Source organism: Kogia breviceps, chromosome 17 (assembly GCF_026419965.1).
Source record: "Kogia breviceps isolate mKogBre1 chromosome 17, mKogBre1 haplotype 1, whole genome shotgun sequence".
NCBI lineage: Eukaryota > Metazoa > Chordata > Mammalia > Artiodactyla > Physeteridae > Kogia > Kogia breviceps.
The window spans coordinates 34050070-34064740 of record NC_081326.1 but is presented as its reverse complement, the minus strand read 5'-3'; the positions used below and the strand labels follow the sequence as shown (position 1 = coordinate 34064740).

The window sequence follows — 14671 nt, the reverse complement described above, 5'->3', positions numbered from 1 at the left end:
TTAAATTATTAAATGGACTTGGAACAGATTCTGGTAATATTAAACCTGAGAGTGTCTTTGCTTCCCTCCACTTGGCTGCTAAGATCAACTCTATTATGAGTGTGGGGGTCTTGGTATAGAAAACCAGAGCAGGAGTTTCTCCTGCATGGGCTGGCAAATGCTGGTAAGAAAGATTGGAAAGCTGCAGATCTTGGGGAGATTTCAGCTTTGAAATCTGTGGGTTTCCGAATGGAAGTTTGATATCGGTCCCACAAAAATGTCAGCTCTCCCTGACCTCTAAAAGGCTGAGAAGGAGTTGAATGACCTTAATGTTCCTTGCTGCTCTAAGAGGAGAGAATTCAGGAAGACCATATACAGAGAAGCTTCCTGCAAACTTCCTCGAAAGAATTCGCAGCGAGCCTACTTCACATTCCACCTCTGGCATTTCTGATGCCCCATATTAATTGCAGCATTGTTCTTAGTGCCAAACAACTGGAGACAAGGTGAACACAGTTCATAGGGGAATGGCTAAATAAACAATGTTCCATCCATGGGAGATTGACTAGCCACTTCCTTAGAAAGGAAGAACCAGATTTATGCCAGTAAATTAGAGGGATTCCCAGGAAGTATTGTTTTGTGAAATAAATGAGATGCAGAAAACTAAGTAAAAATACTACATTTTTGAGAAAAAGTCCTATCTCACTTTCCTGTGCATGAGTTTCTGTATGTGACTTTCTATACATGAATTTGTGTGCATGTGAATAGGTGCATCTCTCCATATTGGATTAAGTGAGTAGAGAGAAAAATGTGAAAAGAAACCGACTAGCTTAAGATGGGTTATTTTGATGGTGGTGGAGAGCTGGTTTGGGGGACTAATAGAGAAGAAATGAAGAGGAGAGAGAATGAAGGTAATAAAGCCAAAAGGAAAGTGGGGAAAATTGCACTAAGTTTTTTTTAAATAGGTAAAATGAACCTATATTCCTTTCTTTGGCATGGTAGAAATCATCCTCCTATTAAACCATCCCAATTGATAGCTATTCTGTTCAAGTACTCGAGGTCATATAGTACAATATTGAAGTTGGCTCTCTTAAGGCCAACTGCCAGTGGTCAAATCCCAATACCACTGCTTCTTGGCTACATGACCTTGAAACATTAAGAAGTTTCTTAACTTCTCTCTGTGCTTCAGTTTCCTCACCTGGATGATAGCCTACCTCATGGGGTAATTGTGAGAATTAAAGAGATTAAAATGGGTTATGTGCTGAGAGTAATACCTGGTAGGTAGTTAGTATATAATAAGGTTTAGGTATTATTATCCAAAACCAACCTTTTAGGAGTTGAGAAGCACTTTGATTATTTGAGTGTATACTTGGCAGACTACATTGAGTTGATCATTTATGGACCAGAATAGGGGAGAGTATTAAAATGTTTACCTGGCTCCTGTGTTTACAGAGCACACAGTGAAGTTGGAGAGACAACATATACACAAAATAGCTACTATATAATATGTACAGGGTAAAATATGAGTGAAAAATTATAGCACAAATTGAGTAATTAGTGAAAGGAGTACTTAGATCATTTTATTTAGGTAGAGGTTGGGAAAGTTTTCTAAAGAAGATTTATTTAGCTTTTTGGTTTTTTGCAGATAGGGGCTATAAAGTACATGGTTCTCAAAGGGATCTGTGACAAAATAAGACTAAGACACATTGTTATGTGTCTTAGTCTTTTTAGGTAAAAGGTGAAAGTTGTGCAGATAGGAATTTTATTCTTTTCCTTATTGTGTACATAGTTTGAATTGGTGCATCAGTATATTTATGTCTCTCCTCTTCCTTTACACCTCATAGACTCTATTCATGTCTGTGAGGCTAGCCACTTTCTAAATACTAATAAGAAAATAAATTTCACCAAAGAAACCTGTAATTTATCCTACTTTATGCTATTTGAGGGTTGGTTTTGTTTGTTTGGTTGGTTTTTGGCAAATGAAGGAGTTTTCAGTCTAGTTAAGTTTTCCCCAGTGGACTGCTTTCTCTACCAGCAGCTCTTTTAATTTTTTAAGCCAACATATAACTTAGACTTATTTGAATTGATATCTTATGAACCTAAGTTATTTCCTTCATAAACAGTTGACTTTAAGTTTATTGCCTTATTGTGGTTTGTGATGCCAGTATTACCCTTTTATCAAGATTTGAATTTTCTGAATTTTCATTGTCAGTTATTTTTTCAGAAAATACTGAAAAAAAATTAGCTAGATATCAGACATTCTGCTAGGCTTTGGAGTTAGAGACATAGGAATAATACTAGAGGAACTATCATTTAGTGGGAAAGGTAGAAGAGTAAAGGAACAATTGCAATAAAATGTGATCAGATCCATGATACATGTTTATACCATAGAGGCAGAAGGTTAAATTAGAATCAGGAGTTGAAGCAAGGACAAAGGGAACTAGAGGGCGTGGTGGTGGTGGGGGGGGGGGGGGGATGAACCAGGGTAGGAAAGTATTCCACAGTTGAGTTTGAAAGGATAAGTGCAGATTGTCCAAGCGAAGAGAAAGAAGAGCATTCTAAAGACAAAAGCACAAGAGCATGGCAAATAATTAAATACAGCTAGAATATAGAGAGCAAGTGGGAATATTGAATTAAGGCTGGAGAATTACATATATGATGTGTATGTATGTGTGTGTTATATAGCCACATATATAACATATGAATAGATTTATGTAGAATATTAAAAAGTAAGAAGTTAAGATTTTATGTTCATGGGTGAAGAGATATCAAAGTGGCAATTGAGTCTGCATTTTATATGACACTAAGAATATTGGAGGAATTGAAGAGTCAAGACTATTACTCACTCTGAAGACTGACCAGGGGAGAAAGAATGAAGGCCACAAATAAGACATAACAATAAAAAATTTTTAAAAATTAAAAATGAGAAAATGTTATATTTGAGAGGTATAGAAAATAAATTTGGTAAGTATAGAATGAGGGTGCCAAAAAGAGGGGAGAAGTTGTGATGGCTCCTCAGGTTCTGTGAATGGTGACATATTTATGAGCAGTTTGGAGGTGTGGGAGATGATGTTGAGTTTGAAATGTCTATGAGGCATGGAGATCAAGAGACACTGCTTAAGTGGATACGTGGGTCCAGAGATATAGGCTGGGAATGGAGGTTTGGAAATTATCAACACACATAGATGGTATTTGAGGCTTTTGGTATGGATTTGATACCAAGTGAATATGATGGTGACTAGGAGACTTATAAAGAGCAGCCAGAGAGAATAGCAACCAGGAGGGAGTGTCATAGGCAATGGAAGGAAAAAGTTTTGAGAAATAGGAGGCTGTTAAATACTACAGAGAGGCCAAATAAGTTAAAAACTTGAAAGTGTTCATTGGGTTTGACAATTAGGCAGTCATTGGTAGCTTGGTGGCAGTAATTACAAGCAAGTAGAGGGTGTGCAAGCCATGTGGAAGTGTGTTAAAGTGTAAATGAAGACTGCAAATGTAGACCACTCTCAATAAGCTTGGCAGTGGGAGCATGGAAAATTGCAATTAACATTGAAATTAATTAGAAAAGGGCCTGCTTTTCAAAAAGCATTTGCATTTCTTTACCTACTCAAAAATTTGCATTGCTTGTGTAGTTTCTTTTTTTTTTTTTGCTTTTATTTATTTATTTATTTATTTATTTATTTATTTATTTATTTAACATCTTTATTGGAGTATAATTGCTTTACAAGGGTGTGTTAGTTTCTGCTTTATAACAAAGTGAATCAGTTATACATATACACATGTTTCCATATCTCTTCCCTCTTGCGTCTCCCTCCCTCCCACCCTCCCTATCTCACCCCTCTAGGTGGTCACAAAGCAAGGAGCTGATCTCCCTGTGTTATGCGGCTGCTTCCCACTACCTATCTATTCTACCTTTGGTAGTGTATATATTTCCATGCCACTCTCTCACTTTGTCACAGCCTACACTTTCCCCTCCCCACATCCTCAAGTCTATTCTCTAGTAGGTCTGCATTTCCATTCCCACCTTACCCCTAGGTTCTTCATGACTTTTTTTTTTTTCTTAGTCTCCATATATATGTGTTAGCATACGGTATTTGTTTTTCTCTTTCTGACTTACTTCACTCTGTATGACAGACTCTAGGTCCATCCACCTCACTACAAATAACTCAGTTTCATTTCTTTTTATGGCTGAGTAATATTCCATTGTGTTAATGTGCCACATCTTCTTTATCCATTCATCTGATTATGGACACTTAGGTTGCTCCCATCTCCTGGCTATTATAAATAGAGCTGCAATGAACATTTTTGTACATGACTCTTTTTGAATTATGGTTTTCTCAGCATATATGCCCAGTAGTGGGATTGCTGGATTGTATGGTAGTTCTATTTGTAGTTTTTTAAGGAACCTCCATACTGTTCTCCATAGTGACTGTATCAATTTACATTCCCACCAGCAGTGCAAAAGGGTTCCCTTTTCTCCACACCCTCTCCAGCATTTATTGTTTCTAGATTTTTTGATGATGGCCATTCTGACCAGTGTGAGATGATATGTCATTGTAGTTTTGATTTGCATTTCTCTAATGATTAATGATGTTGAGCATTCTTTCATGTGTTTCTTGGCAATCTGTATATCTTCTTTGGAGAAATGTCTGTTTAGGTCTTCTGCCCATTTTTGGATTCGGTTTTTGGTTTTTTGATATTGAGCTGCATGAGCTGCTTGTAAATCTTGGAGATTAATCCTTTGTCAGTTGCTTCATTTGCAAATATTTTCTCCCATTCTGAGGTTTGTCTTTTGGTCTTGTTTATGGTTTCCTTTGCTGTGCAAAAGCTTTTAAGTTTCATTAGGTCCCATTTGTTTATTTTTGTTTTTATTTCCATTTCTCTAGGAGGTGAGTCAAAAAGGATCTTGCTGTGATTTATGTCATAGGGTGTTCTGCCTATGTTTTCCTCTAAGAGTTTGATAGTTTCTGTCCTTACGTTTAGATTTTTAATCCATTTTGAGCTTATTTTTGTGTATGGTGTTAGGGAGTGTTCTAGTCTCATACTTTTACATGTACCTGTCCAGTTTTCCCAGAACCACTTATTGAAGAGACTGTCTTTTCTCCACTGTATATTCTTGCCTCCTTTATCAAAGATAAGGTGACCATATGTGCATGGGTTTATCGCTGGGCTTTCTATCCTGTTCCATTGATCTATATTTCTGTTTTTTGCCAGTACCATACTGTCTTGATTACTGTAGCTTTGTAGTATAGTCTGAAGTCAGCGAGCCTGATTCCTCCAGCTCCATTTTTCATTCTCAGGATTGCTTTGGCTATTCGGGGCCTTTTGTGTTTCCATACAAATCGTGAATTTTTTTGTTCTAGTTCTGTAAAAAATGCCAGTGGTAGTTTGATAGGGATTGCATTGAATCTGTAGATTGCTTTGGGTAGTAGAGTCATTTTCACAGTTGATTCTTCCAATCCAAGAACATGGTATATCTCTCCATCATGTCATTTAAAGTTTTTAAAAGGCTATGAATTAAAGAGGAGAAAGAAGTAGCTGGGGAGTGGGGAAAGATAAAGGAGGATGTAGGACTGTGGTTCTCTCACATTGAGTCACCTCGACACCTTTCAAAAAATAACCATGCTTTGTCCTTACTCACCTCTTTTCATAATCTCTGCAGGTAGGGCCTAGGCATTGACTATTTTTTAAGAGCACCAGGTACCTTGATACTCACTGAAGGTTGAAACCACTGAGGAAAGATTTTTCTCTTAAGATGGGAGTGACTGAAAACTGTTTAAATACTGAGGAAAATGAACAATCTATAATTTATATAGCTTATTGATTATATGTTATAATTTATTGATATGAGATACCATTAGCTTATATCAGAAGATACTGATATTAGAGAATTAAATTGATCATTGACCTGGGAGTTAAGAGACATATGCACTTTATTTCTGACTGTCACCAATTTGCTATATAATTTTGTGCCAGTCGAAAAATATCCACACATGTATACAGTGCAGAGGCTATGATTCTGTACCTAAGGACCATTTCCATCTCAATTTCATTTTATTTTTCATCTACTTCTTGAGCAAAATCATGTCTGTCTAGAGTAAGTATCTAATTTGTATCTGCAGTTAAATATAGTTCCTATTCCAATTAATCTTAGGATGTTTCCTTAACTTTCCTTTTCTTCCATCTCTGAAATAAAAATTTCAAAATGTTTACAGGATGAAGCACGTCCTAAGAGAACTGCACAGCTTAGAGAAACTCATACTGCGTTTACTGTGTTCTCTTCTACTCTCAACATTCATACTCCAGGGAAATTTTTTTTTAAATTAGTTTGTTCAATTTTGGAAAAATGTGTTTTAAAGCTGAAAGGAATGAAGATTCATCTAGTTCTGCCTTCTCATGTTGAAAGAGGAGGACACAGGATTAGAGAAAGTTAGCAACGGAACATCTTATTCCCCCATTCTGTACATTCTATACTAGTCCACCCTTTGGCAGATGGGAAGCCTACATAATCAGTGACACAAAAGCATCCAGCCTGTGTTGCCCTGGTGATATGGGAAGCTTCAGAAGCACCACAAAGCCCAGAGACCATCACTCTGATTAAGTGAAAGTTTTATTACATGTCCACTTAAACTTGATATAATTTGATTAAGGCTGAATTTTAAACTCACTTTGAAAATATCAAGCCCTAGAAAATTGCATCTATAATAATAAATGATTATCAAAATAGTTGGAGGCAAATGGAAAAAATATGTATTCCAATCTCTTAGTTTTAAATATTTGTCATTGAGATCAAGAAAAATGAATTTTAGGGCACTTAGGTTAGACAGTGTCACTCAGAAAAAAGTTTGTTATATGTAAAAATAGATATAATTCCCATGAAGCAAAAGAAGCAAAATCTTTTTTCAAAATACAAAGAAGTTTACAAAAAGTAATTGAAAGTTAAAGGAAATGTATTCCTAGATAGCAGTTGCAAGTGTTATTATATCTCCTGGATGTAGAAGTAGGGCATCAGTTCAGTTATAAGATCATTTCGGCTCCAGCATTAGACTCAAGCTTACAAATTGATAGTGAAAGTTGTAAGTATGAATATGGTTATAAAATGCTTTCAAGGTTAAATATGTGCAGTAAACACTCAGGAGTATATATTATCAACTGAGCTTATTATCAGACTTAGCTTATGGACTTTTTGTACTTATTGATTTGATAGACAAAATTAGAACTAAAATAGGATTTATTCAAACTGAAAGAAAAAATTTTAGTTGTAATACTACAGAAAAGTTGAAATTTTATAGAAACTACTTTGACAAATCATTTAACCTAAAGTTCTGAATTATTTAAATGAGTTAACTGCAGAGAGGAAAGTGAAGAGTAGTCAGCTTCTGATTCAGTTTTTGTACTGTATCCCCCCCCAAAAAATTAAATGCAAAGCACTTATCTCATAACAGACATTTAAGAAATGTGAATTCCTTCCCTCACTGCTCCCCATTTTTTCAGTGATAGACTTAATTACCATTTCTGCAGGGGACACTGTATAGAGGCTCCATGGGCAAAAGGGAGGCCCTAATAGTCTCACTGAGATATGAGACCAAATAATTTAAAATTATGTCTCTGTTGGGTATCAGAGTTACTCTTGTCTCATCAGTTAAGAATTAGCCTACTTAGATTCAGCTTTTACTGCCATTTAGTAGCACATAAGTACACTAAATTTCTTGCTTTGTTACAACTGACAGATGAGCTGAAAACTCTTCATGTTGATTTAACTTGAAGTCAAAGTCAAAATTGAGAAAGCATTTTTAAATTTTATAATCAAATTAGAAACACCTCTCTCATTTTGACTTACTCTTTCATCATTCAAAATAAAAAAAAATAAACAGAATGTTGTACTATTTTTCTTACAGGGATTATAATATATTTAAACTTTTAGCTGTTCTGTTAGCTGGGAATGAGTGAGCAGGACTACTATTCTTGTAACATGAAAGAGGCAGTTCATCCCATTGTTAAATCACACATTGAGTTCTCTCAAATTATCCTGTCAAGTCAGTCTTCTTACAATAATTATTCCAAAGCATTGTTCTTGATTTTTATTTAAATAAACTGATGCACGGATCATCTGCAATAATAAAAGTGTGAAAATGTCCAGGAAAGTTAAAAAAAAAAAAAAAAAGTTAACGAGGACTTTCTGTGCAAAAATTTCATATGTAAAGTCATTGAAATCAGAAGAAATAGTTAGATTAATGGAACAGAAGAGGAATGTAGAATCAGACCCATGTACACATAAGAATATATTATGTAAAGAAGGTGATATCAATAAATAGCATTGTGAAAACAAGCTATCTTTTGAAAAAATTAAGGTGAAGTAAAGATTTAAAGTGGAAAAAAATGAATTACAAGGTGCTACCCTCAGAATTAATGAACAAGGATAAATTTTAAATTTCTAAAAATAATTCAAGCCTAATTCCACCTCCTTAAAATGTTTAATTTTTTCAACTATTATCCTATACATATTGTTTAATGCAGAAATGTATGTTCATTATGTTTTACATTCCATTTTATTTAATGTTGTATGATTTGTCTTAGGTCTATTTAGTATTTTTAGTTATTTTAATGAAATCTTATCTTTTTAACAGGTATATATAATTCACAACTAACAATTTAGTGTAAAGATTTTTGGATTTTTTCTCTATAAATATGTATCTAAATATGTTTGTATGCATTTATCTCACTGACAAAAATGGAGACATACTATATATACTATCACAATCCTTAGTTTTTTTCTCTATACAATATATTTTAGAAACAACATAACCTTTAGAATCAAACTGTCTCATTTTGAAGTTCAAAACAAAAAGACCTTCTTTGGTTTTATTTGGAAACCAAATTGTAAAGAAATCATTCTTTTCTAAATTAATTTCTAGGCTGCATTTAAAATTTTTTCTACTTTGTTATCTATTTTAAAGAATATACTATTTCAAATTATTTTTATTTTTATCTGAGATTCTACTTATTTTGATTGATTAATTTTTGCCACTTTTATGTTTTGTTATTTTACTTTATAATTTAAAAATTTATACTTCTCCATTTTCCTTTTTCCATTATGGTGTTACTTGTATGATGTGCACTCTATTTACATTAATATTTTAATAACGTTTGAAAGTAAATATCCTACTTTTAACACTTTATAAATGAGTTAAAGCAGGTTTCCCTGGTGGCGCAGTGGTTGAGAGTCCGCCTGCCGATGCAGGAGACATGGGTTCGTGCCCCGGTCCAGGAAGATCCCACATGCCGCGGAGCAGCTGGGCCCGTGAGCCATGGCCGCTGAGCCTGCGCGTCCAGAGCCTGTGCTCCGCAACGGGAGAGGCCATAACAGTGAGAGGCCCGCGTACCACACACACAAAAAAGAGTTAAAGCAATTCACAATCATGATACTGCAATTATCAATTTATAACTATCTAATCAAGCATTCTACATTTTTGTTTCTTTTTAAGGAGAGAAAAATAATTTTATGCTCTTTAGTGTTGTTTTCTGTTCCCTCATTCTTCATCATTAGTTAAATGGGAAAGTCTTTTTGTTTTAACTAATGTTTCAGTATTCATAATGAGTAGTAATATCACATCCCTTACCTTTCTAGAGTATTCATAATTACTCTTGTTCTGTCAGTAATTACATCAATTTCTAGTTATAGTAAAGTTTTTTACTCATCTCTAAACTACATAATACTTATTCTAGAGAACTGCAGGAGACAATCTTTCTAGACAAGGCGATTGCGAGGTGGGCTTGGCTTGGCGTGCACTCCGCACTTCGGGAACGTTACTGTGCGTGGAACGTCTGCTTTTGGCAGACTATTGCCCAGAAGAAAAGATGTTTGGTTTTCACAAGCCAAAGATGTACTAAAGTATAGAGGCCTGCTGTATTTGCAGAGCTAAATCCTCTATTCACTGACAGTAAACGCTATGAAAAGGACTTCCAGAGCTGTTTTGGGTTACATGAGACTCGTTCAGGAGACATCTGTAATGCCTGTGTCCTGCTCGTGAAAAGATGGAAGAAATTGCCAGCAGGATCCAAAAAAACCTGGAATCATGTGGTAGATACAAGGGCAGGACCCAGTCTAAAGACTACCCTGAAACCAAAGAAAATCAAAACTCTATCTGGAAACAGGATAAAAAGCAACCAGATCAGTAAACTGCAGAAGGAATTTAAACGTCACAATTCTGATGCTCACAGTACCACCTCAAGTGCCTCTCCAGCTCAATCTCCTTGTTATAGTAACCAGTCAGATGATGGCTCAGATACAGAGATGGCTTCTGGCTCTAACAGAACACCAGTGTTTTCCTTTTTAGATCTCACATACTGGAAAAGACAGGAAATATTCTGTGACATTATCTATAAAGGCCGTTTTGGGGAAGTCCTCATCGACACACATCTGTTCAAGCCTTGCTGTAGCAATAAGAAAGCAGCTGCTGAGAAGCCGGAAGAGCAGGGGCCAGAGTCTCTGCTCATCTCCACTCAGGAGTGGTGACTGAGGTTTATGTAGCGGGGGAACAAAAAATGATTTAAATTTTGGAAAACACCAACAAAATGACCCTCCTATTTTTAACTTGGATACCTGTTATTCTGCCAAAAGATGATTTCTAGAATAGTTTTGAGTGGGTTATTTTCCCTCCAGTTCCACAAAGTCTGAAGCCAGTATCTAGCTTACTAAAAGAAAAAAAAGAAGTGTACATAATATTTAAGATGCTGAGTATTTCATAGGAAAGCTGAATGCTGCTGTAAAGTGCTCTTTAAGGCTTTTAAAGAAAATCCCCTTCTAATGAATGAAATTGGGGGAATTTCAGGGGACAGAGATGGGATTTGTTGTATGACAAACGTATGTAGTTTTAGTCTCTATATTGAGAAGCAGTGGTTGGGGCATTTTTTAAGACGGCTGGTTACACTTGTTTTCCTTCATTATAATAAATTTGTCATAACTCAGTAAACACAGACTTGCCCCTAGAGGTAGTTGTTAATAACTTTGAAATATTAAGGTGTTGCCAAGGTTCTGATGATTCAAACCTGTACTACTGAATATTAAGGACGGACTAAGCTCTCTAGTGCGAATATCTTGAAGGAATAATTTCTAAATATACAGAGGTAACTTGACTGTATATGTTGCATCCTGTGTCACCTCCCTCCATATTGATATTTTATTAAGTTTTTAATTTATATGAAACTTCTAAAGCAGAATCAAAGTTCCTCTTGGGGAAATGTCAAATCTTTAGGATCAGCAATCTTGTATGAATAGTACCAAAGCATTACCCCTTGGTAGAGAATGCACTCTATTAAAAATGTTAAATTATCTGAAAAATAAAATGTGCAAGTCTTCAGGATGGCACATGAAAAAAAACAGACGTTAATGCTTCTTGGGGCACATTTCTTAGAGGGCTTGCAAGTGTGTAAATAATTTGTTTATGTTACATGACTGGTGACTTCATTGAAAATCTGCACAATTCAGTTTTAGCTCTGGATTACTTCAGTTGACCTTTGTGAAGGTTTTATCTGTGTAGAGTGGTTGTTTGACTTGTTTTAACCTATTAGGGTTTTGGGTTTTTGTTTTTCATTCTATATTAAAGTAAAATTCTACTAAAGGAAAAGAGTTGTGTGTTAATGCTGAGTGGGTTGGTTTTGGTTTGGTTTCTTTTAGTCAGGCTTTCTGAACATTGAGGTGTTACATGATACATCCTAAACGTGAAGCTCTTCGATTGTAAAAACTTCATTAAAAGCCTTTTACTTGAACCCACACCAAAGTACTATCTATTGCCTCTTTTCTAGAAGTTCAGGAAGAATATATCACCAGTTCAGACTTTTCATAATGTGGGAGGATCATTTGCCTACCGTGTAATAACATGACTCAGTGCTTATTTTTAAAAGATTGGATAGTATAAATTTTTAAAGATTGGATAGTATAAATAACAAGAAGGAGTGAGCCAATTTATATGGGTACCCTATAGTTTTATAGTTCTTAATCTAAACTTAAAATTTTATATTTCTTCCTTTGGAAAAAATTACTAGCCACCATATGCACAGACTACATAGTGAGTTGGATCAGCTCTCCCACAGACTTTGAGGTGTATTACAAGAATCCCATCTTCCTCCTGAGTTATTTTGAAATGTTTTATTTTTCTCTCTCTTTTTTTTTTTGTACATTTTGGCTGCAGTATTGGTGGTAGAATATACTATAATATGGATGATCTCTACTTCTGTATTTATTTATTACTAGACCTCAACCACAGTCTTCTTTTTCCCCTTCCACCTCACTTTGCCTGTAGGATGTACTGTATGTAGTCATGCACTTTGTATTAATATATTAGAAATCTACACATCTGTTTTGTGCTTTTTATACTGTTGGATACTTATAATCAAAACTTTTACTAGGGTATTGAATAAATTTAGTCTTACTAGAAAAAAAATACTTATTCTAAATACTGAACTGCCTCTGTTGGGACCTCTTTATCCCTCTCCATAGATTCTCTTGAGTTTTCTAGAGATCTTTACAGGAAACTTATACTTGGGTAATAAATATTGCAGGTCTAAAAATGTTTTTAGGTACTTTTATACACAGATGATAGCTAGATTAAACAGACTAATCTTTGACCTACATACTTTTAGTTTTTAATTCAACTTTTTATTTTGAGATAATTGTAAATTCAATTCACATGCAGTTATAAGAAATAAGAGAGAGATCTTGTGTACTCTTTACCAATTTCCCCCAATGGTAACATCTTGCAAAACTAAAGCTCATATCACAACCAGGATTTTGACACTGATATAGTCAAGAAACTGAACATTTCCATCATAAGAAAGGAAATTTCTTTCCTTTTATAGCCACAGCATGTTGTTCTTTTATAACCACACTCATTTTCCTCCTCCCACCTCCTCCTTTATCCCTGGTAACCAATAATCTGTTTTTCATTTCTATAATTTTGTCATTTCAAGAATGTTATGAAAATGGAATCATACAGGATGGAAACTTCGGGGACTGGCTTTTTTCACCAGTATAATTCTCTGGAGATACATCCAGGATGTTGGATGTATCAATCATTTCTTCTGTGTTATTTTTTCTAAAAGTTTTATAGCTTTATAGTTAAACTCAGTGATTCATCCTTGACATTGAAAATTTTCCCAGGACATGTTTGATCTTGGTTTCTGTTTGTTGGTTTTCTTCTTTACTTCCTCCCAACTCAAATCATATTTCTTAATATATTGAAAGGCATCTTCAGTTTACAGTTGTACTCCTTATTAGTGACTCTGCGTTTTGTGTGTGTGTGTGAATGCTTTACATAGCACTTCTATTATTCAGAAATTTGTGTCTGTATCTTTTCTTTTCACTGGTGCATATCCTGCTCTTAAAACAGCACCTGCCACATGGTAGGTGCTATATAATTAACCGTTAAAGGATTAAATACATGAATATATTTAATGTTTCTCAGCTTATCTGACATTTTCTTTCTCTGTTATTTTCCCCTTGTATTTTGTATTTCTTCCTTAAGTTTATATACTATTTCACTAAATTCAATTTTGGGTGTTTTTTTTTTAAAGGTACAGATTCTATTTTTTAAACATTTATTGGAGTATAATTGCTTTACAATGGTGTGTTCATTTCTGCTTTATAACAAAGTGAATCAGCTATACACATACATATATCCCCATATCTCCTCCCTCTTGTGTCTCCCTCTCACCCTCCCTAACACACCCCTCTAAGTGGTCACAAAGCACTGAGCTGATCTCCCTGTGCTATGCAGCTGCTTCCCACTAGCTATCTATTTTACATCGGTAGTATATATAAGTCCATGCCACTCTTTCACTTCTTGATTGGACTATTTATTCCAATGATGATAATAACTTGTTTCAAAGACCTGGTGTTTATAAAATATTTTGAGATGGATTGCAACAGTGTCCCAGAGGAAAGCCTGGAGTTGCTCAAGGAAGGAAGTCAAAGTCTAGTGGTGACCTAATGAGGTCATGAGATTGGTTTTATATATGAGGAATAAATAAACACACTGTGTATAATGGAAGTCATGTTTCTCACTGTGATAGGAAGGATCTACAAATATGGAAAGCAGGAATATTAGAATGAACTTTTTGGCATTGGATTAGAATTTCAGTCTTGATTTTCTAAGCAATAGTTATATAAATATGTATTTATATATAAGTATGTATGTGTACACATACGTTGTATATGCATATAGATTTTTTTTTTCTATCTCTGTTCACTGAGATGGTCTGGGAGCAATGGCACTCCAATAATAATGAGAACACCTAGTACCCAGATCTTGGTTTTAAAATGCCATTCTCTGCTAAAAGGAACCAGTGTTCCTTGGACAATTGCTTAATCCTAGCTGGAACAAATGGCTAATCCTAGCTTTTTTTCTTTTTCTTTCTTTTTTTTTTTTTTTTTTTCACCAGGCAAGGGCAGCTGTACTCTTCCTTCTCAGACACTTTCTCACCCAGCCTGACCATGACCTGGCCTCGTTCCCACCCCCCTTTGTCCCTCCTTTGGTCTCGCTCTTGTTGTGAACAGAGCAGGACAATGTGGTCCTGGAGCTGGTTTTTTGTGGTGAAGAGAAGGAAGTGCTCGAAGAATGATAGGACATCTCAAAACAAGCAAATAAACAAAACAAAAAAAACAGGAGCCAGCCTGAAAGGACTCCTGCTGGCCAAATCT

General features: G+C 35.2%; 1 protein-coding gene and 1 pseudogene across 1 annotated transcript in view; both read left to right on the top strand.

The window, feature by feature from the left end:
• TMEM64 (transmembrane protein 64) overlaps positions 1–9907 on the top strand; it is a 49162-nt gene extending 39255 nt beyond the window's left edge. Inside the window, exon 4 of the mRNA XM_067017066.1 lies at positions 9700–9907. Within this exon, the coding sequence (XP_066873167.1) occupies positions 9700–9725 (26 nt within the window). The 3' untranslated portion in view covers positions 9726–9907. The remainder of the gene's footprint in view (positions 1–9699) is intronic.
• Positions 9832–10489, top strand: LOC131744126 (SIN3-HDAC complex-associated factor pseudogene; annotated as a pseudogene).
• The last annotated feature ends 4182 nt before the right edge of the window (positions 10490–14671 follow it).